The sequence below is a fragment of the Melanerpes formicivorus genome, unplaced genomic scaffold (genome assembly GCF_026170545.1).
Source record: "Melanerpes formicivorus ecotype bairdi unplaced genomic scaffold, bMelFor1.0.p_v2 SCAF_159, whole genome shotgun sequence".
NCBI lineage: Eukaryota > Metazoa > Chordata > Aves > Piciformes > Picidae > Melanerpes > Melanerpes formicivorus.
Genome location: NW_027142511.1, coordinates 536145 through 556552, shown reverse-complemented (window position 1 = coordinate 556552; position 20408 = coordinate 536145). Strand labels below are relative to the sequence as shown.

The 20408-nt window shown below is 50.3% G+C and overlaps 1 protein-coding gene across 1 annotated transcript; it reads right to left on the bottom strand.

Moving 5' to 3' along the window:
• Window positions 1–4663: 4663 nt before the first annotated feature.
• On the bottom strand, window positions 4664–7880 carry LOC137457107 (zinc finger protein 271-like). Its single transcript, XM_068168912.1, has one exon. The coding sequence runs from the start codon at window positions 7593–7595 to the stop codon at window positions 5787–5789; it is 1809 nt and encodes a 602-aa protein (XP_068025013.1). The 5' UTR covers window positions 7596–7880; the 3' UTR covers window positions 4664–5786.
• Window positions 7881–20408: the final 12528 nt, after the last annotated feature.

The following is a 20408-nucleotide window of genomic DNA, read 5'->3' as shown; positions in this document are numbered from 1 at the left end:
TGAGGAGACTCTCCTGTGCTGTGAGGTGTCTGGAGGCCTGGAGCAGGCTGCCAGAGAGTTTGTGGAGTCTCCTTCCCTGGAGGTTTTCAGACCTGCCTGGATGTGTTCCTGTGCGACCAGCCATGGGTGATCCCACTGTTATAGATGACTCCAGTTAAAAGTTTCTGGTCACAATTTCATTGTCAATAAAAGACCATAAAAAGGCAAAAAAAGGCAATAAAAGCAAGCAAAGCAACCGGCTGGGCATGCGAGGATACCCCCACAGCAGCTCTACAATAGCTTTCTTCATCTTATATAGTTACATCATCTACATAAACAAACATCCCAAATAGAAACAGGCATATGATAATGGGTCTTAGAATAGGTGGGCAGATCCCTGCATGCACACTCTGCGTGGTAAGGGTCCTCCCGAGGGTCGAAAGATGAAGTCAATGAGTCATTCTCAGTTGTCCACTTTCACACATGCTCAGTCGTTCAGGCTTCCTATCTAAAGAAAACTAATCCCCAGTTCTGAACAGAACTGAGTGTTTAGCTTAATACAGCTTCTCCTCAGCCTTGGTGTCTCCAGTTAGCCAAACACACTGTCTCTGTTTAAGGCTGGAAAATATGCAGCTCCCCCTTTGTCCTCAAAACTGGCTCCTGCAAGCCCCCAATCACCCTTTAACACAAATCACAGATCACCAGTATATTCATAACAATCCCTCATTTTCTTTTTGTCACCATTGATTTGTGTTACAATTTCCAGATTTTTCAGAACCTCCTTAATTGGATCATAATTAGGTTCCTCTGTTCTGATCACCTTCAGATCATAACCATCTGCTTGTAACTTGTTGGCATAAACAATTTTACCTAAAGGTCTTATCATTTTGAAACAACAATGACAAAGAATTACACAGAGCAGTGTTACAATTGTTCCAAATAGTGTTACAAACTAATGTTTAAACCAAGTTATATTCGATAACCAAGGAGTTAACTTATCCCATATTTCTTCATATAACCCACAAGAAGTATCATCCAAAGAAATCTGATGTAATATTCCATTGTGATCTACAATCACTTAACATAACTACAGATTGACATAACTACAACAGCTTACATTTATGACCACACATAACAACATATGAGAAGTCCAAAGATAACCTATTTGGAGTATCACAGGATTACCAAGGTTGGAAGAGACCTCAAAGATCATCAAGTCCAACCTGTCACCATGGATCTCATGACTAGACCATAGCACCAAGTGCCACGTCCAATTCCCTCTTGAACACCCCCAGGGACGGTGACTCCACCACCTCCCTGGGCAGCACATTCCAATGACGAATGACTCTCTCCATGAAGAACTTTCTCCTCACCTCCAGCCTAAACTTCCCCTGGCACAGCTTGAGACTGTGTCCTCTTGTTCTGGTGCTGGTTGCTAGAGAGAAGAGACCGACCCCTTCCTGGTTACAACCACCTTCCAGGTAGTTGTAGAGAGCAATGAGGTCACCCCTGAGCCTTCTCTTCTCCAGGCTAAACAATCCCAGCTCCCTCAGCCTTTCCTCATAGGGCTGTGCTCCAGACCTCTCCCCAGCCTTGTTGCCCTTCTCTGGACACGTTCAAGTGTCTCCATATCCTTCTTAAACTGAGGGGCCCAGAACTGGACACAGCACTCAAGGTGTGGCCTAACCAGTGCTGAGTACAAGGGCACAATGACTTCCCTGCTCCTGCTGGCCACACTATTCCTAATGCAGGCCAGGATGCCATTGGCCTTCTTGGCCACCTGGGCACACTGCTGGCTCATGTTTAGGTGGCTGTCAATCAGCACCCTCAGGTCCCTCTCTGTTTGGCTGCTCTCCAGCCACTCTGACCCCAGCCTGTAGCTCTGCTTGGGGTTGCTGTGGCCAAAGTGCAGTAAAGTTCTCTAGTCTATCAGCAGGCACGTGTCACATCTCAACTGGTCATTCTCTACTGGCATGTGTGTCATTGAGGCAGACAATAGGTCAAAACAACAAAACAATATTTTACCACATCCAACCAAATTCTGCCCAGCTTCTCTCCTTCGGTTACAAGGTGTTTACATTATTCCCAGAGTCAAAGACAAAACATAGCTTTCTTTAATTCCAGCAAAGGCAAATCTTCCCTATAGCCTACCAAAGCTATCTGAAAACAACCTCTTCCCACATCTCCCCTTTCTGTTTTTCCATAGAACACCACTTTTGATTGGCCTTTCTAACATTCTTTGCATACACAGAAGCAAGCAAGTTAAAACTAACCCTATGGCATAAGCAGAAGCTGTGTAAGGCAGCGTGTCTAACAGACTGATGTAAGCCATACAAGACACAATGCTCAGGTTGAGCTAATTAGAACATTCTAACAGAACTGGCATAATATATGGCTAAAGAGAACAAAAGTTCAGCTGCATTTCAGTAACAAGCAGACATTCCTTTCCACTTACCTTACAAGGTCAGAACACAGAACAGTTGCTTCTTTCAGAGAGAAAGTTTCATCCTACAGTTTTGAACTTCTTTGTTACCTGCCTGATCTCTCAAAGGAGAACTTAGGCTATGTGGTCAGGCCTGGTCCTTTTCCTCCCTGCTACATCCAGGCCTCTTCAAAGGACTTCAAAGGACTGGTTTTGTATGCATTTTTCCCCCATCCATCCCTGTTCCTGACCCTTGTGAACCCTTCCTGTTATTGTCATAAATATATGTGTCTATATATCTATTTATTTTGTGTGTATATATATGTATGTGTATATTGTTTAAAGAAACTTTTTACCTCTCTACTTCCAAACCAACTCCAAATCATTTCTCAGTAGATTTGCTCCTTGCCTTTCTTTTTCTCTCGATTGGGAGAGAGGAGGGGGAAAGCGAGGGAGGAATTCTCAGCCCTGCCCCCTATCTGAGCTCTTAATTCTCAGTTAAGGCTCAAACCACCACATGTCTCTCTCTTTGTGCTTTTTGCCTCTTCCTAAACTCAGCTGGGGAGCATCACCAGTGCCAGGCTTCCCTTCTGGCACAATCAGCATCTCACAGAGATTAACAGCTTAAAGTCTACCATCTGTGATGCTGCTAAACACAACCATCTCTGCAGTCCCCATGAAGCAAAATTATTTGTTGTTGGCGCCAGTGGGAGTCGTAATCTGTAGTTGCTCAAGGAGCATGCCTGGGGTCACCATTTCATAGAATCATAGAATCAGTCAGGGTTGGAAGGGACCACAAGGATCATCTAGTTCCAACCCCCCTGCCATGGGCAGGGACACCCCACACTAGATCAGGCTGGCCAGAGCCTCATCCAGCCTGGGCTTAAACACCTCCAAGGATGGGGCCTCAACCACCTCCCTGGACAACCCATTCCAGGGCTTCACCACTCATGGTGAAGAACCATTTGTTGTAGTCTAGCTGTCCCACCACCCTGAGCACAGCTCCCAGGACAAGGTGTAAGCAGGGGAAGACATTTATTATGTTATACAGCAAAGTTCTCTAGTCTCTGAGCAGGCACGTGTGTCACATCTCAACTGGCTATTCTCTGCTGGCATGCCTGTCATCAAGGCATGCAATAGGCTAAAATAACAAAACAATGTTTGAACACATCCAACCAAATTCTGCCCAATTTCACAGAATCTTAGAGTCACAGAAACACAGGATCTTAGAATGCACTGGTTGGAAGGGACCTCTAGAGGTCATCTAGTCCAACCCCCCTGCAGGAAACAGGGACATCCCAACTAGATCAGCTGTCTCAGAGCCCCATCAAGCCTGACCTTGAATGTCTCCAGAGATGGGGCCCCCATCACCTCCCTGGACAACCACTTCCAACATTCTTCCACCCTCACAGTAAAAAGCTTCTTTCTTCCTGACATCCAGTCTAAATCTGCCCTTCTCTAGTTTCAAACCATTGCCCCTTGTCATATTGCTATGTGCCCTTGTAAACAGTCACTGTCCAGATTTGTTGTAGGCTTCCTTCAGATACTGGAAAGCTGCACTAAGGTTTCCCCAGAGCCTACTCTTCTCCAGGCTGAACAACCCCAACTCTCTATCTTTGTAAGAAAGGTGTGCCAGCCCTCTGATTAATTTTGTGGCCCTCCTCTGGACCCTCTCTATCAGGTCCATGTCATTCTTGTACTGAGGGGCCCAGAGCTGGACACAGTACTGCAGGTGAGGCCTCACCAGAGAAGAGCTGCTTTTGATGCAGCCCACAATGCCATTGGCCTTCTGGGCTGCAAGTGGACATTGTTGGCTCATATGTCTGTGTCATTGAGGAAGATATTGAACAGCACTGGTCCCAATATGTCTGGGACATCTTCATGGCATACAATCATAGAATCAAAGGCTATTTTGGGTAGGAAGGGACCTTTACAGGTCTTTCATTCCAAAGGCCTGCAGTGATTCAAGCAATGTTTCCCTACTCAAATCCCCAGGAGCCCCTGGCTCATCTCCACAGGACTTCAATGTGCTGCAGTGTCCCCAGCACAGCTCAGAATAAGAGCCTAAGGGCCCTCACTAGCCCTCTCTAATCATGACTTGTCCCTCCACAGCTTCTCACTAGCAAGCCTCATCTTGTCTCCCTCTTCTTTCAAGTCCAGTTTAAAGGCCTGCCACTGAGCCCTGAAAGCTCCTCAGCAAAGACCCTCTGCTCCCTTGGAGAAAGATGAATCCCACCTGACCCCAGCAAGCCTGGTGCTGTGCTGCCCATTCCATTGTTAGACCCCAGAGCTGTGGCAGTGACACCAGCCACAGAGCCATGGATTCACAGCATGGGTCTGTCTCTTTCTGCCAGTGTTACTGCCTGCAGATAAAAAAGGAGAGGAGCAAAGAACCTGTGCCCCAGACTCTCTCCCCATCTGTCTCCAGGCCCTGATGTCTCTGGATCCCTCTTGGACTATAGATTGTGGCTTCATCTCCACCCACATGGAAAAGCAGAAATGGGCAAGAGTGCGAGGGTTGGACAATATAAATATATAAAACTACAAATATCTGCTGCTCAATCTATTTACTTTTTAATAACTCTTAGGTCAGGGTTCATATCAGGGGAACTGCAGGGCACATGCTGGGGCTGGGGGCCACTCCACTCCCTTTTTGGGGTGGTTGTAGGATTACAGTGAGACATTTGTTCCCTTCTGAAGTGACAGCCCCATCACAATGCTTCACTCCCTGGGAGACACGTGGCTGAGCTGGCAGTGGTGGCAGGGCAGGGCATCCTCATGTCCTACCTGCTACAGACACCCCCATCTTCAGGAAACTGAGGAGCCTCTGTTGACATGTGCCCCCAAAGCACCAAATGCCCAGGATGGGGCTGAAATATGAAGACAGAGGTGCCTCTGAGACTCCCCCCACTCCCCCCCAAGACACCATCAAGACTGATGAAAAGCTCACCAAAGACCTCCCTGAACTGGGCACACAGCTCCAGCATCAGGCCTAGGAAAAAATGTCCCCAAGAATTAGGCATTTTGGAGAGGAATGCCTGAAAGAAACCCAAAAGAAGAGAAGATTCTGTTGAGGTTATTAGCATTACAACTGGGCAAGGGGCAAAGGAAAGGAGCATTTAGCTGGGGAAACCCAAAGTACAGGGTAGAAAGCATACAAATCCCAGCAAAGCTCAGTCCAGCTTCAGTGGCAGTGATGGCTGTGCTGACTCATCACTGTTAATTATTCTCATCATCCCTAATTGGTGTTTAGGGGAGAGTGAGGCGTTTGTTCCTGCCAGAGCCCCCAGAGTCTGAGAAAACAGGGTGCAAATGAGGTGATCTTGGTTCAATCTGCTGGAATAGGTCCCCCATGGGGGTGATGTTTACCCTGGCAGTGCTGGGGTCAGTGCTCTTCTGCGTCCCCCGGCACAGGCTGGTCACTGGCATGGATGCGCATGTGCCTGCTGAGGTTAGATCTGGAGCGGAAGCTCTTGCTGCAGGTGGTGCAAGGGAAGGGCTTCTCACCTGTGTGGACAAGGCGATGCTGCCTGAGGGAGGCCCTGTGAGTGAAACACTTGCTGCAGTCACTGCAGACGTAGGGCTTCTGGCCGGTGTGGATGCGGCGATGGCAGAGCAGCTGGGAGCGCTGGCTGAAGCTCTTGCCACAGTCGGCACAGGTGAAAGGCTTCTTGCCAGTGTGGACATCGAGGTGCCTTCTGAGGGTGGCACCATGTCTGAAGCTCTGGCCACAGGCAGTGCAGCGGTAGGGCTTCTCCCCAGTGTGGATGAGGTGGTGCTGGAGGAGGGTGGAGCTTGTAGAGAAGCTCTTGCCACAGTTAGCACAGCGGTATGGCTTCCTGCCACTGTGAGTGTGGTGGTGCTGCGTGAGGGCGTGGCTGGAGCTGAAGCTCTGGCCGCAGTCATCACAGCGGTACGGTCTCTCCCCTGTGTGCATCCGGTGGTGTCGGGTGAGGTTGGAGGCCTGGCTGAAGCTCTTGTCGCAGACAGCACAGACATATGGCTTCTCCCCAGTGTGGATCCGCATGTGCCTCACCAGGTCTGAGCGCCTGGCGAAGCTCTGCTGACACTCGCTGCAGGGGTTGGAGATGACTTCAGTGGCTGCTGGCTTCTCTCTGCTGTGCAGCTTGTGACCCTCGGAGAGGTCGTTACTGAGGTTGTGGTCTGCCCTGTGGCTCAGACTCTCACTGGAGGTGCCTGGATTGCACGGCCTCTTGCTGGTGTGGCCACAGCGGTGCTGTGAGACTTGGGAGATATGGCTGAAGGTCTTATCACAGTCAGTACAAGCAAAGGGCTTCTTGCCACTGTGGGCATTCCAGTGGGTAATGAGGGTTCTGCTCCAGCAGAAGCTCTTGCCACAGCCCGCACAGCAGTAGGGTTTCTCTCCAGTGTGGACGCGGCAGTGCCGGAAGAGCTGGCAGATCATCTTGAAGCTCTTGCCGCAGTCGCTGCAGCTGAAGGCTTTCTGGCTGGTTTGGCTGTGCCAGTGGGCGATGAGCATCGAGTTCTCCTGGAAGCTCTTGCCGCAGTCACAATAGATGCTTGGGGTTTCGCTTGTGTGGACACAGCGGTGCTGGAGGAAGTTGGAACCACGGTGGAAGCTCTTGCCACAGTCAGTGCATGCAAAGGGCTTCTTCCCAGCGTGGCCATACCAGTGGGCAATGAGAGCCAGACTGCGAGTGAAGCTCTTCCCGCAGCCGGTACAGATGTAGAGCTTCTTCCCGGGCTGGACACAGTGGTGCTGGATGAGGTTGGAGCTGAACCTGAAGCTCTTGCCACAGTCACCACAGACAAAGGGCTGGGCACCACGGTGGGGGCAGCAGTGCTTCATCGGCTCTGAGCTTGTTGGGGAGCTGTGTCCACATTCAGGGCACTGATTTGGCTGCTTTGATGGCATACAGGGGGCTAATGCGGCTTTGTCCTTCTCCTTCCCCTGCTCTTCCTCATTATACTCCTTCTTGTACTTGTCATCATCCTTATCTTCCTCCTCTCCCTCCTCCTCTTCCTCCTCCTCCTCTTCCTCTTCTTCTTCCTCCTCCTCCTCCTCTTCCTCATCTTCCTCTTCCTCTTCCTCTTTGTCTTCATCAGTTTTGTCTTCCTCCTTTTGTTCCTTGGGGCTACACTTCAGATCCTCCAACTTTGCCAGGTGATTCTTCTCCTTCAGGCTTTTATCCAGGTTCTTCTGGGTGGTCATGGTGGAGGGGAAGGGGAACCCCTGTGCCCTCAGGCAAGGCCCCAGGGACCAAGTGATAAGAGAGAGACAGATGGGTGGACTCTGTGTGTGTCTGGACACAGAAATAGCCTTTGACACCCAACACTTGCCTGATTGTGGGGGGTCAGACACTGAGTTCCTATGCTGAAGCCCCTGGTAGCTATTTAATGGGAGTCATCTACCTTGTTCCTGAGCCCAGCAGCAGTGGCAGGTCATTTCCTGGCCCAGTCCCCGCCTTCTGATCTCCCCCACCTCAGATAAAGGAGGTGGTGGTGCTGACCCAGAAGCCCAACCCTCCCAACCCCCTCCCACCAACCCAACTCTATTCTGATGAGAGCAGGGGAGTTCTGTTCAACTGGGCAGATCTGCAAGCCCTTCCCAAAGGAGCAGGGGTGATGGAGAAAGAATGACAGGGCCCCACCCAGACAGAAGCAAAGGCCTCAGACAAAAGGACTGATCTACATGGGTGGCTTCGCACTGCCCACAGTCCTACAGGAGAGCCAGGCCTTGCTGCAGGCAGCTTCAAAGACCAGCAGCACAGGCACAGCAGACAGGCAGTGCTCCTGAAGTTGGGATGGATGTCTTCAGTAGAGATGCAGCTCCTTCTCAAGCAGATAACCTCCAGTAGACATCTGCAGGGCAGGCCCATGAGAGAGGGGACTCCAGGCAGCTTCTCCCAGGCCTTGGCTGCAGTTTCATCCTGATGGGAGATTAGAAGATGCTTTACAAGATGAAACTTTCAGGGGTAAGAGGAGGAAGCTTAAAAGGACACACCCAAGGGTTTGTCAAAAGGAAAAGGGTTAACAAAGGTTCCAGATTTCACAGCCAGGGGTGGGGAGTGGGAGGTGGCATCACACCTGGGTAAGCACTCCTTATTCCCAAAAGGTAACAGGAGCATGGAGATAAAGGAATGGTAAATTTCTAGCTTCACATGTAAAGTTAGGAGTGAAGAAATGACTGCCTGACTTTGCATACCAAGCAGTAACAGAGTCACACAATGTTAGGGACTGGAAGGGACCTCAAAAGACCGTCCAGTTCAACCCCCCTGCAGAGCAGGATCACCTATAGCAGATCACACAGGAACTCATCCAGCCAGGTCTCCAACATCTCCAGAGAGGGAGACTCCACAACCCCCCTGGGCAGCCTGTTCCAGGGTTCTGTCACCCTCACAGTGACATTTTTTTCCTCCTGTTTCCATGGAACTTCCTCTGCCTCAACTGCCACCCACTGCCCCTTGTGCTGTCCTTGGGCATCACCCAGCAGGGCCTGGCTCCAGCCTCTGGGCACTCACCCTTTACATATTTATAAACATCAATGAGCTCACCCCTTGGTCTCCTCCTCTCCAAGCTGAAGAGCCCCAGCTCCCTCAATCTCGCCTTCTAAGGAAGATCTTCCACTCCCTTAATCATTTCTGTGGCTTTGTGCTGGACTCTCTCAAGCAGTTCCCTGAGGTCCTTCTTGAACTGAGGGGCTGTAGTAGGAAAGGGTTAACTTAAGTTTGATTAGAAGTACCCAGCTGCCTGGGGCTGCCTGTTAATCATTGGTGTTTGCTTAGAAGCTCTCAGCTGCAGGAGAAGAGTAAGGAATAACATGTACCTCCAGGTTCCTCTGCTTATAAACTATGCAGGGATAGGAAGAATGAATGTGTTGGCAGCTGGAAACAGGAAAAGCAACTCCACAAAAGCAGCCTCAACAGAAGCCAGAGCTGAGACAGCAGCCCAGCTCCAGCCTCCACAGCTGCTTCAGTTCCTGCACCACTCACTGCTTCAGCTCTTCCAGCTTCAGCTCCAGCTTAACCATCTCCACTCAGCAAGGGAGTGGCTCCTCCCTCACCTCCTTGTTGAGGGAATCATGTCACAGCCACAGATCCTCTCTCCAGCAAGGGGACAGGAAATGACAAAGCTCCATGGACACTTTAAGTGCTTCAGTGTCACACTGCAGACAGACCCATCACTGGTCAGGGGGTGGAAACTATAAGTACCAATACTGGGCTCAGAGCTAACACTGCTCCACACTGCTTTTGCAGTACACTCTGGTTAGAGTATGGTTGTATGCCTTACATGCTTGTGTCCTGCTCATACAGTGCATGTGGTACATGTAACTCACTGTGCTTGTGTGAGACAACCTAACCCACATGGGATAAACCTTAACAGGGGGAATTTATGCCTGAGGTCTTTCTTTGCCCAAAGTCAAGGGGGTGGAAGGTGGCAAAGGCTGCATTAGAACATTGAGACTCTTGAACGTGTCCAGAGAAGGGCAACGAGGCTGGGGAGGGGTCTGGAGCATAGCCCTGTGAGGAGAGGCTGAAGGAGCTGGGATTGTTTAGCCTGGAAAAGAGGAGGCTCAGGGCAGGAGGGTTGGAGCTAGATGATCCTTGTGGTCCCTTCCAACCCTCACTGATTCTGATTCTCTCTCTCTTTTCAGTGCTTACACAGTGAACATCCATTTGGGTTCTGTTTAAAGTCCCTGCACTTCAGCCCATGAGGCATTGTCACCTGTGGGTTGTAAAGCAGCACCCCAGGTAATGCTCTGAGCCATAACTGGTGAGTGAAAATTGGTTCAAGCTTCTTTGAAAGGTTCTTTGAATTGTTTGTGCCTCACACCCAGCCTCACCAGCTGCATTCAGCTGCCAAGTGTCTTGTTGAGTCGCTCCCTAGTGGCCAAAGGGCAGACTGCACCCCAGTTCTCTCACTGAAAAGCTCTTTTAGTTTTCTAATTTGGTTCCAAATCTCAAACTGCAGCACTTTATGGAATTATAGCCATGACCACACACTAGAAACTGCATGTGGATATGTAGTGTTGAAAGGTTGATAATGTTAATAGTAATAAGTAATTAATATTATTAATACTTCATATTTGATAATTCATCCCAATAACCATGACATGCAGTCAGCTTTGGCCTGGGAAAAAGTGTCCTGGACTAAACCAGCCTCATTAGCATGCTACAAAGCACAGCTCCTAGCTGGGAGACCCCTGCCCAGAATAAACCACCCACCCCCTGTACACACACAGGGAACTGAACAGCAGCTGGAGCTTGAATGGAAGCCAGCAAGAGACTGACCAATGGAGCCTCAGCAGGTGTTGCCATCAGGCATAGCTCATGCCCTGCACTGGATCAGCATCCACCAGGAATTTCAGCTGTGTGTTGTCTTTGTGGCAATGCCCTCAGCACCCCAGCTTGTGCAGCTCTGTACTCTAGCAATGGCTGCTTGCTAGTGCCAAACCCAGCCTGCAGGAGTTTGATTCCCAATGTCGCTGACAGGATGACATCAGGAGCTGCACAGGCCCTGCTCCTGCCCCCCCAACCACTCAGGCTCCTGATGAATCCTGGATCACTGCACAAAGAAGATGCTTGCCCCAGATGGACCACTGACATGGCCACCTGTGATGTCACAAAATGCTGCAGAAGCCAGCCCCAGGCTGCCGCACCACCGACTCAGGCAGAGCCAGGAAGGATGCTACAAGGAAGGGCAAATGTCACCTGAATGCCTCTGGCCTCTCAAAAAGTCACCCAACTGGGACAAACATGCCAGGGGCTGCTCCTGCTCTAACACCAGCTCAGGCCCCTGAGACACCTAAACTGCTGCCCACAGATGCTGCTCGCCCCCAACCTCCCACTGAAGCAGCCACCTTTGACGTCACAAAATGCTGCAGCTGCCAGGTGCAGGCTCTTGCTGGATCAGGTCAGGCTGAGTGAACTGGGATGTCACAGGCATGGCAATGTCAGCTCTAACCAGAGCCCCTGAGCTTTCCCAAAGGAAATGTGCAAACATATGGACTGACTCCAAGTAAGCCTTTGGGGTGGCACATGGAGCCATGTGGGAAGAACCAGGACTGTTGTCAACTCAAGGAACAGGTATTAAACATGGGGAAGAGATACTGAGGCTGCTGGCAGCAGGGCAAAAGCCAAGCAAGGCAGCCACAATGCACTGCAAAGCACACCAGGAGGAGAACACCAGTCAAGAAAGAAGCAATGGACTGGCAGACAAACAGCTCAAAGGGTGGCCAGGGAGGGGAGGAAGGTGGCAGAGTTTGATCCCAATGGTAAACTCTCAATTGAGCAGCAGAAATGAATCAAAGACCTCTTAGGGACTAGGGTAGGAAAGGGCTGGGCCAGGACACCAGGTGGGAAGTTAATCACACCTACAAACCTGTGGGCTTCTGTTCAGGTGCAACAGGCAAAGACTCATTGGGGAATGGAAGCCCTGTGTGGAAACTTGGTTCAGGAGTGTCTAGCACAAGAATTATCCACCCCAGGAGAGCTGGTAAGCAACAGTGAGAGGAGTGCCTGAAAGCTAACCTCAGGGTAAGGAGAGGAGTTAGGCTGGCACAGATTAGCAAAGGAAATGATCCAGGACAACAAATGGATGTCACTGAGCTCCCAAGAAAGGGGGATCCAGGTACCTGTTGGTACTCACTGACACCTCCCCTGGCTGGCAGGAAGCATTTCCCTGTGGCACGAACAAAGCTCCAGAGGTTACTCCAACAGTGTTACAAGAGGCAATGCCTTGCTCTGGGCATTTCTGCTGCTGTTTCCTCAGACACAGGACCTCATTTTGTGGCCAAGGTGCTACAACAAGTAAGTAAAACCTTAGGGATGAATTGGCAACTCCACAGCCCCTATAATCCACATTCCAGTGGGCAAGTGGAGAAAATGAACCATTTAATCAAAACCCAGACAGTCAAAACTGGGCAGGAAGCAAACCTCCATTGGCCACAAGCATCACCAAGAGCCCTGCTGAGAATTCAAACCAAGCAAAGGACAAAGGAGGTTTGAGCCCATTTGAAATCCTGTTTGCAAGGCCTCATGCAGTAGGAGCTATGGACCCCTCTGAACCAGGGCCATTCAGAGAGGCAATGCTGAACAAGGAAGTTCAGCAGATTGATAAGAGCCTGAGCATTGTTACCAACCAGGTGACTGCAACCCAGGTGAGAGGGTTAGACAGACCAGGCCCTGATAGAACCCAGAGACTATGTCCATGTCAGATCTCTTTCAGAGACCACTCTGCAGCCCAAGGGGACAGGACCATATCAGGTGTTGCTGACAGCCTTCACAGCCATTGAAACCAAGGAACCAGCTGCCTGGATCCACCACACCCCAGGCAAGAAGGCTTCAGTGGGAGAATGGAAACTCCAATCCCAGGGCCCCCTGCAGCTCAAGCTGCATCGATAGTTGTGGCCTGTTTGTTGGTGAACACTGCTGAGGGATGGGAAGGAAATAGGTACTGAAATGTTAGACAGGAACTGGCTTTGCAAACTAATCTTTCTAACTGCTGGAGATGCACCCAGCTGCCCCCAAGGCCAGATGAGGATCCTGCTATTTGGGGAAGCTTCAAGGAATTGGATTTGGCAGCCACCAGTCTGAGTGACTACATCTGACAGTGGTTTCCAACATTGTCAGCATGGGAACTCCTCCTCTCCAACCTAAGCCTATCCTGGCACAATTTCAGGGCAATTTCTCTCCTTCTAGCACCTCAAACCAGGCAGAAGAGCACAGCCCACACCTCACTGTAGCCTCCTTGCAGGGAGCTCTAGACTTGCAGAGCACTGCAATTGCTTTGGTCACTTGCAGAAATCATTTCCTTCCCTTCCCATCTCATTGTACAGCAAAGAATAGCTGACACCAGCCCCAGGTGCTCCCAAGCTCAGGCTCAGCACAGCACCCACGCCTGACACCCCCACGGCACCCAGCACACAGCCTGCCCACAGCTCCCCCCCGCGCCTGGCCCTCAGCCCAGCCGCTGCCCTTCAGCACAGCAGCCGCCCGGCACCTGCCACCACAAAGCCTCCAAACCCCCAGGGCTCCCCCACACACCCCCACAGCAGCCTCTGCTGCAAGCCACACCCCACGCTCACCACCACCTCTCCTGCACACAGCAGCCCCCACAGCGCCGCTGCCACCTCAGCTCTGCTGCCAGCCCAGCCCCCAGCACAGGGACACAGGGCCAGGGACAGCCCCTGCAGCCCACCAATGGCTCCGCCTGCAACACAGCAGCAGCCAAAGGGGGCCTGCAGCTGCCCCCACCAGGGGGAGGCAGCAGCACAGCACCACAACGAACCCCCAAACGCACCCACCCCGACCCCACCCACGTACCCACAACCCCACACACCACACCCACCCACCCCCAACACCTCTGCCCTACCCCACACACCCCCCCCAGACACACCCCCCACACAACTCCCCACACCACCCCCACCACCACACACCCCCACAGCTCCCCACACTGCCCACACACACACAGCTCCCCACAACCGCACCCACCCCCTCGCACCACCCCACCACTCCCCACTCCAAGCCTCACCACCCCGACCCACACCACACCCACACACAGCCTCCCCCACCACCACCAACTCCTACCCCCAAACCCACACAGCCCCACGGGCTCCTCACCAGCCCCTCACACGCCCCTCTCCGACCCCAAGCCCCCACCCAACCTCACACACGCCCCCACAACTCCACAGCCCCCAACAACCACCCCCCACAGCCCCACCCACACCAGCCCCACACCTCACCGAGCCCTTCTCAAGCCCAGCTCCAGGACACAGCCCTCAGCCCCACCGCAGCCCAATGCCAACCCCACCAGCCGCTCCCCCAAGCCCCAAGGGATCCCCACCCCAGCAGCCCCCACTCTGCCCCGCCTCTGCCCACACCTACCCCACAGCCCAGGCCAAAGGGGCGCACAGCAGCAGGAAGAGGAAGAGGAAGGAGGAAGAGCTCGGAGCAGAGGCAGCTGCCGACTGCCGTCCCCTGCAGCCTCCTGGCAGCCTGGGCGAGCAGAGAGCGATGCAATGGAGGCCCCGAACCGCCCACGTTGCAGCCCAGCCCAGGCGGGGGCTGGGGCCGCAGACGAAGCCCCGCCCACGCCCGGGCAGCCGCAGCCAATCACAGACGCCGAATTACCCCAACCACGCCTCCAAGTCCCAGCGGGGAGCTGCGGCCCTGGCTCCGCGCGGGGCATGCCGGGAGGTGCAGCTCTCAGCCAGGGCGGCGCCGTCTGGGCTGAGCTGCGCTGCGGGGGCAGGGCTGGGGCACAGCAGCTCCGCAACAGCTCTGACCCAGCAGCTGCGCACAGCTCCCAGGAGCTTTGGCTCAGCTCGGAAAGCTTGCGCAGAGGTTTCCAGGAGCTCTGCAGAGCTTCGGAGGAGTTTGTTCGCTGAGGATTCTCTGCAGGGTTGGGAACCCAAAACCTCCTCCCAGCCTCTCCCAAACTCTTGCAAAGAGATTTCGATGCCTCCCGAGGGGGCTTGGGGCAGCTCCAGGGGATCTGAACGGCTCGGGAAGAGCTTTTCTGTCACCTTCCAGAGTTTCCAGCAGGTGCTGAGGACTTTTCCGGCAGTTTTCAGCCTTTTGCAGCATTTCTGAAGGATGTTGAAGACGGCAAGAAGCCAGAGCCTGGCTGAGAGCTCTGCAGAATCAGTTTGCAGGAGCTTGGCAGCCATGGGGATGAGGTTCTGGAATTGGTTTGGGTTCGTTTTGGCACTTTTAATCATTTCCCGCAGCTCTGTGGATTATTTCCAGCCTCTTTTCGTTCCTTTTGAAGCTATTTTCCTCATTTTGGGCTGATTTTAATGGGTTTTGGGGAGACTTTGCTTAGCCTCAGGCATTTTGAATGACTTTTGAAGATAGTTTGAGTATTTTAATCTCCTTTTTCATGATTACTGAAGACATTTTGATCATTTTCAGGCCTTTTTAATGATTTTTTGGGAGATATTTAGACCATTTTTCGGTTTTTCTAATGATTTTTGAGGTATTGTCATTATCCCCAGGCCCTTTCAATGATTTTTGAAGTATCTTTACTCATTCCAGGTCCTTTTAGTGAGTTTTGAAGACATTTTGATTATTTTTTGGCCATTTTTAATGTTTTCCTACAAGATTTTGATTCTTTTCAGGCCCTTTGAATGATCTTCAGAGAGATTTGGATCATTTTTAAGTCATTTTTTTACAAAGCATTTTGAGTGCCAAAAAAACTCCTTAAAATCCTCAAGTCCTCAAACAGAGCTTTTGAAGCATCTTTAGGGAGGTTTAGGAGGTTCTAATAGTTTGGAAAACGTTAAAATCTTCTCCAAGTGCTGAAACAGGAATCCAGAGGCACAAAGCTGTCAGCTCCCTTGAGCTGCAGCTATAGAATTTGGGGGGTTTGAGATGTGAAGCATCAGGACTGTGGAACCTGCTGCTCCTGGCAGAGTTGATCCAATCAGAGAAGAGTTTGGGTTGGGGAAACCCCAAATTCAGCTGGCAGCTGTTGGCAGGAGGAACATTGCCCTGCTTGAAGCAGAGCCTTTGAACTGCAGCTGAGGGTTCAGAGCTGCCTTAGGAGGAGACTTGAGCCCTGGGGATGTATCCCAGTGGGAGTTGTGTTCTCAGCCCCTGAGTGCTGCTGGTTTGCCACAGGGTTTCACAGACAGACTCACTAAGGTTGGAAAAGACCTCCAAGCTCATCAAGTCCAACCTTCTACCCACATCTCCATGACCACCAGACCATGTCCCAGAGTGCCAGCTCTACTCATTTCTGGAATACACCCAGGGACAGTGACTCTCCCATCCCCCTGGGCAGCCTGCTCCAATGCCTGAACACTCTTGAAGCAAAGAGATTTTCCCTCCTCTCCAACCTAAATCTCCTCTGGTACAATTTCAGGGCATTTCCTCTTGTCCTGTCATTGGTTACTTGGGAGAAGAGGCCAATATTGGCCTCACTCTGATCTCCTTTCAGGTCCATGTAGAGATCAATGAGGTCTCCTCTCATCCTTCTCTTCTTCACAATAAGCAATCCCAGCTCCCTCAGCCTCTCCTCACCAGACCTGCTCTCCAATCCCCTCACCAGCTTTGCTGCCCTTCTCTCTCCCTGCTCCAGTGATGAACAGAAAATTCTCATTAACAGAATAACAGAGTTGATAAGAATTTTCTGCTTGTTAGCTGAAATGCTGGAATGCAGGGAGGGGGAGAGGGGTTGGCAGACAGCCTTTGGGTAGATAAGGAGTAACAGGATTTGTCAGTGATTCACTTCTGTTAGTCTTGGACAAGATGATCTTTTGTATAAGATAAAGGACACCTGCATGATATGTGTACTTCTGCTAGTTTTAGATAGATAAGCTGTGTATAGATAGGAAGCATCTGGACCTCTGTCATTATAGACAGATAACTTTCTGTATAAAAGTTTGCCCAAAGCTCTCTGAAGACACACAGGTCTTTTGAAATGATTCTACCTGTGTCAGGGGCCAGAACAGAAGCATGATACAAGAAACTTACTGAGTCTCTTCTGTGTCTTTCTCTAAGTCAATTTGGCGACCGCGGCAGGACGACTCTGTTTGGCTGCAGGACCTGCTGAGGAGCCGGACCTCTCAGGGCCCGCCGAGAAACTCTCGAGGAGAGCTCTGCTGCTCATCAGGTCGCTGCAGGAACAGACAAGACTGCCAGCACAGAGAAGGTATGCTTCTATAAAAGGGGTAGCTCCGTAAGTCGTGAGGGGACGCCCTGCGCGGGAGAGAGGCATTTATTGCACCCCTAGGTAAAAGAGCTCTTGGGTTGGGACCAGGGGGGTCCCAAAGGTAACTATAAGCATTGTTTAAGTGTGTGAGGGGCCAAGAGGGTCCCTAAAGAACATAAAGTACTAGAGGTTTTGAATGTGTGGCTGAGTGTGTGTGGCCAATAACTGTGTGCTAAGGACCGGTCATTATTGTTGTAGTTGTATTTGCATTTGTTTTGTGTTCTGTGTGCTGTAAAAAGAAAGTACTGTGTCGTATTGTGTAAAATGGGAGGGAGACAAAGGAGTGAGATCCCAAGACACAGCCCACTTGGTTGTATACTTGCCCACTGGGGGGAAATTGGAGGCCCCCCAGGAGGGTCAACAAATCAAAAGACTCTAATCAAATTTTGTACCCGGTGGTGGTCGTTATATAAATTAGATGGTGGAGAGAAATGGCCTGTACATGGGAGTCTGGAGTATGATACTTTACTGCAATTGATGTTGTTTTTAAGAAGAGAAAAGAAATGGGATGAGACAATATATGCTGATATGTTTGTCTATCTCCGAGAGCATCCGGAGTTTCAAAGGGACTGTGGTGTTAGAGCTCCCTCAGATCCAATGGGTTTGGCCCTTGAAAAAGAAAACAAGGCCAAGAATAAGAGGCAGACACAGCTGAAAAGGTGTTGCTCTGCGTGTAGCATAGGGCAGAGGTGTCTGAAACTTGAGGAATTAAAAGACCTGCCTGAATTTTATCAATCTCCAGGAAAATTGCAAGAGGTAGTGACAGAGAGTTCGGAAAATAATGTCAGAAGTTTTGGGAGTGGCAGCAATTCAGAGAGTGATACTGGAGTCAGTTCCCAGAGCTATGCTCAGGGAAGCCCAGCGGCAAGAAGGACCCGAGGACAGCAAGCAAATGCCCTGGCTTCCCAGGTACTCATTCAAGCCCCCCTGCGACAAGCAGTAGGGCCTGAGGGGGACCCAGTCTGGATTAAGGTGCCTTTTACAAGTCATGATTTGGATAGTTGGAGAGAAAAGGCTAAAAATTATCGTAACGATCCCACAGGGACGGCTACACATTTTCGATTCATGGTTAGGCAGCACAATCCAGACTGGGACAGAGGATATCCAGTTATTATTAGAACAAATGACTGAAACAGAGAAACAATGAATTGAAAAACATGGATTGGAGCTAGCAACAGAAAGAATTCAAACCCGGGGAGGGGGGGGCAAACATTGGAGATGTATTTCCACTCCAAAATCCGGAATGGAATACAAACAATGCCCTGCAAAGGACTAGATTGGAGGAATACCGGGAGTTTGTAGCCAGGGGAATAGAAAAAGCCATGCCGAAAGCAATTAACTGGTCTGTGTTAGTCAGACAAGGACCTGGTGAATCACCCTCAGAATTCTTAGATAAGCTGAGGAAAAACACCTCTCTTGACCCCGGATCAGAAGTAGGTATACAACAACTGGTATCCCTATTTATCAGGGTGATGGAGATGGGAATCAATACGGCTGACCAATATGATCGAGTACTGTTCCTTTATTGTTCCAGTGTTGCAGGCCGATGGTGCAGGCCTGAGGTGCAGGCCTGTAGAGCAGGCCTGTAGTGCAAGTATAGCACTGTAAAGTGTAGAAGAAACAGGAGACAGGAAAGGCAGAAGTGCACAGCAAGGCAACTGCTACAACTTATATAAACTCGGAGTGCCCTGTTGGCACAGCTCCATTGGTTCCCTATGATGACCACACATTGCACTATTACAGATTATTGGTCCAACTACTAATGACACAACGAGGTTGTTGATGCAGGTGCATGTCCTGTTGTCCCAAGACAACTGTCCATGTTTATAGCTACCAGTGTCTTGTTTTAGTTATATGCTGCAGGCACAGCACTGTTTTGCTACACTGCTAGCTGGCTCTGCATTTATGCTGAGCATGGCCTACCACCATGTCAGGCTCTAGGCCTGCACTGCCAGATTGCTCACACTGCTCGTCGCTGGCATTGCCACACCTATTTATTGGGCAATCTGCTAGTGATATCAGAAAGAAGCTGCAAAAGTTGTCACCCCCGCAGGGAAGGGATTTAGAGGCACTTTTGGATGTAGCATGGAGAGTATTCTCTAACAGGGAAGAAGAAAGTAGGAGAAAAGAGAAGAGAATGTTGGTAGCAGCGTTGCAGGAAAGTAAGGAGACTAAAGGGACTAATAGAGTGCGGTTGGAAAAGGATCAGTGTGCGATTTGCAGAAAGAAGGGACACTGGAAAAGAGAATGTCCAGAGAGGAACAAGAAAAACAGAATACAGGCACAACTAGAAGAGGATGATTAGGGAGGACTGGAGGAGATTATAAATACAGATCCTAGCAGATCTTCTGGTTATAATGAAGCTAGGGGAACAAGAAAATAAACTGGAATTCCTAGTTGACACAGGAGCAACCTTTTCAGTCTTAAATCAAGCACTGCTGCCTCTGGATGAGAGCTGTGTTTCTGTGGTAGGGGCTACAGGTCAAACTGAGAAGGCACATATTTTTTAAACCACTTAAATATAAATATGATAAAACCTGGGGCTTAGATAAGTTTTTATAGATGCCAAATGCCCCAAAGTCATTGCTGGGGAGGGATTTGTTGGAAGCATTGGGAGCTGAAATTAAATTTAATAAGGGGAAGGTAGAATTCAGAGTAAGGGAGGAACAGTTGGTTGAGGTTTTAAGTCTGGCATTAATGAGCCCTCAACAAGAGAAAAACAGAATAAGAGAAAGCATAAAAGATCAAGTATATCCTGGGGTTTGGGACACTGAGCAGCCTGGAAGGGCAAAAAATGCCCTACCTGTGATAATAGATCTTAAGGCTGGAGCTCAACCTGTTAGATTAAAACAATATCCTTTAAGGAAAGAAGATAGGGAAGGAGTTTTGCCTAGTGTAGAAAAATTCTTAAAGTATGGGCTGCTAACAGAGTGTGAATCAGCTTACAATACTCCAATTTTACCTGTAAGGAAAGCAGCTGGAGGGTATCGGTTAGTGCAGGACCTAAGGGCTATAAATACAATAACAAAGGATATCCATCCTGTGGTGGCAAACCCATGTACCCTCTTGACTCAATTGAGAACAGAATTAGAATGGTTTACCATCTTGGATCTGAAAGATGCCTTTTTCTGTTTACCCCTGGCCCCTGAGAGCCAGCCACTGTTTGCCTTTGAATGGGAGAGCCCAGAAACTAACCAAAAGTGTCAATTAACTTGGACAGTCTTGCCCCAAGGATTTAAGAACATCCCTACTGTCTTTGGAAAGCAGCTCGCAAAAGAATTAGAGAAGTGGAACAGGCCAGAAGGCAACG

What these genes read in the sequence shown, in the direction of transcription:
- LOC137457107 (XM_068168912.1), bottom strand. Translation starts at nt 7,595, where the DNA reads ATGACCACCCAGAAGAACCTGGATAAAAGCCTGAAGGAGAAGAATCAC.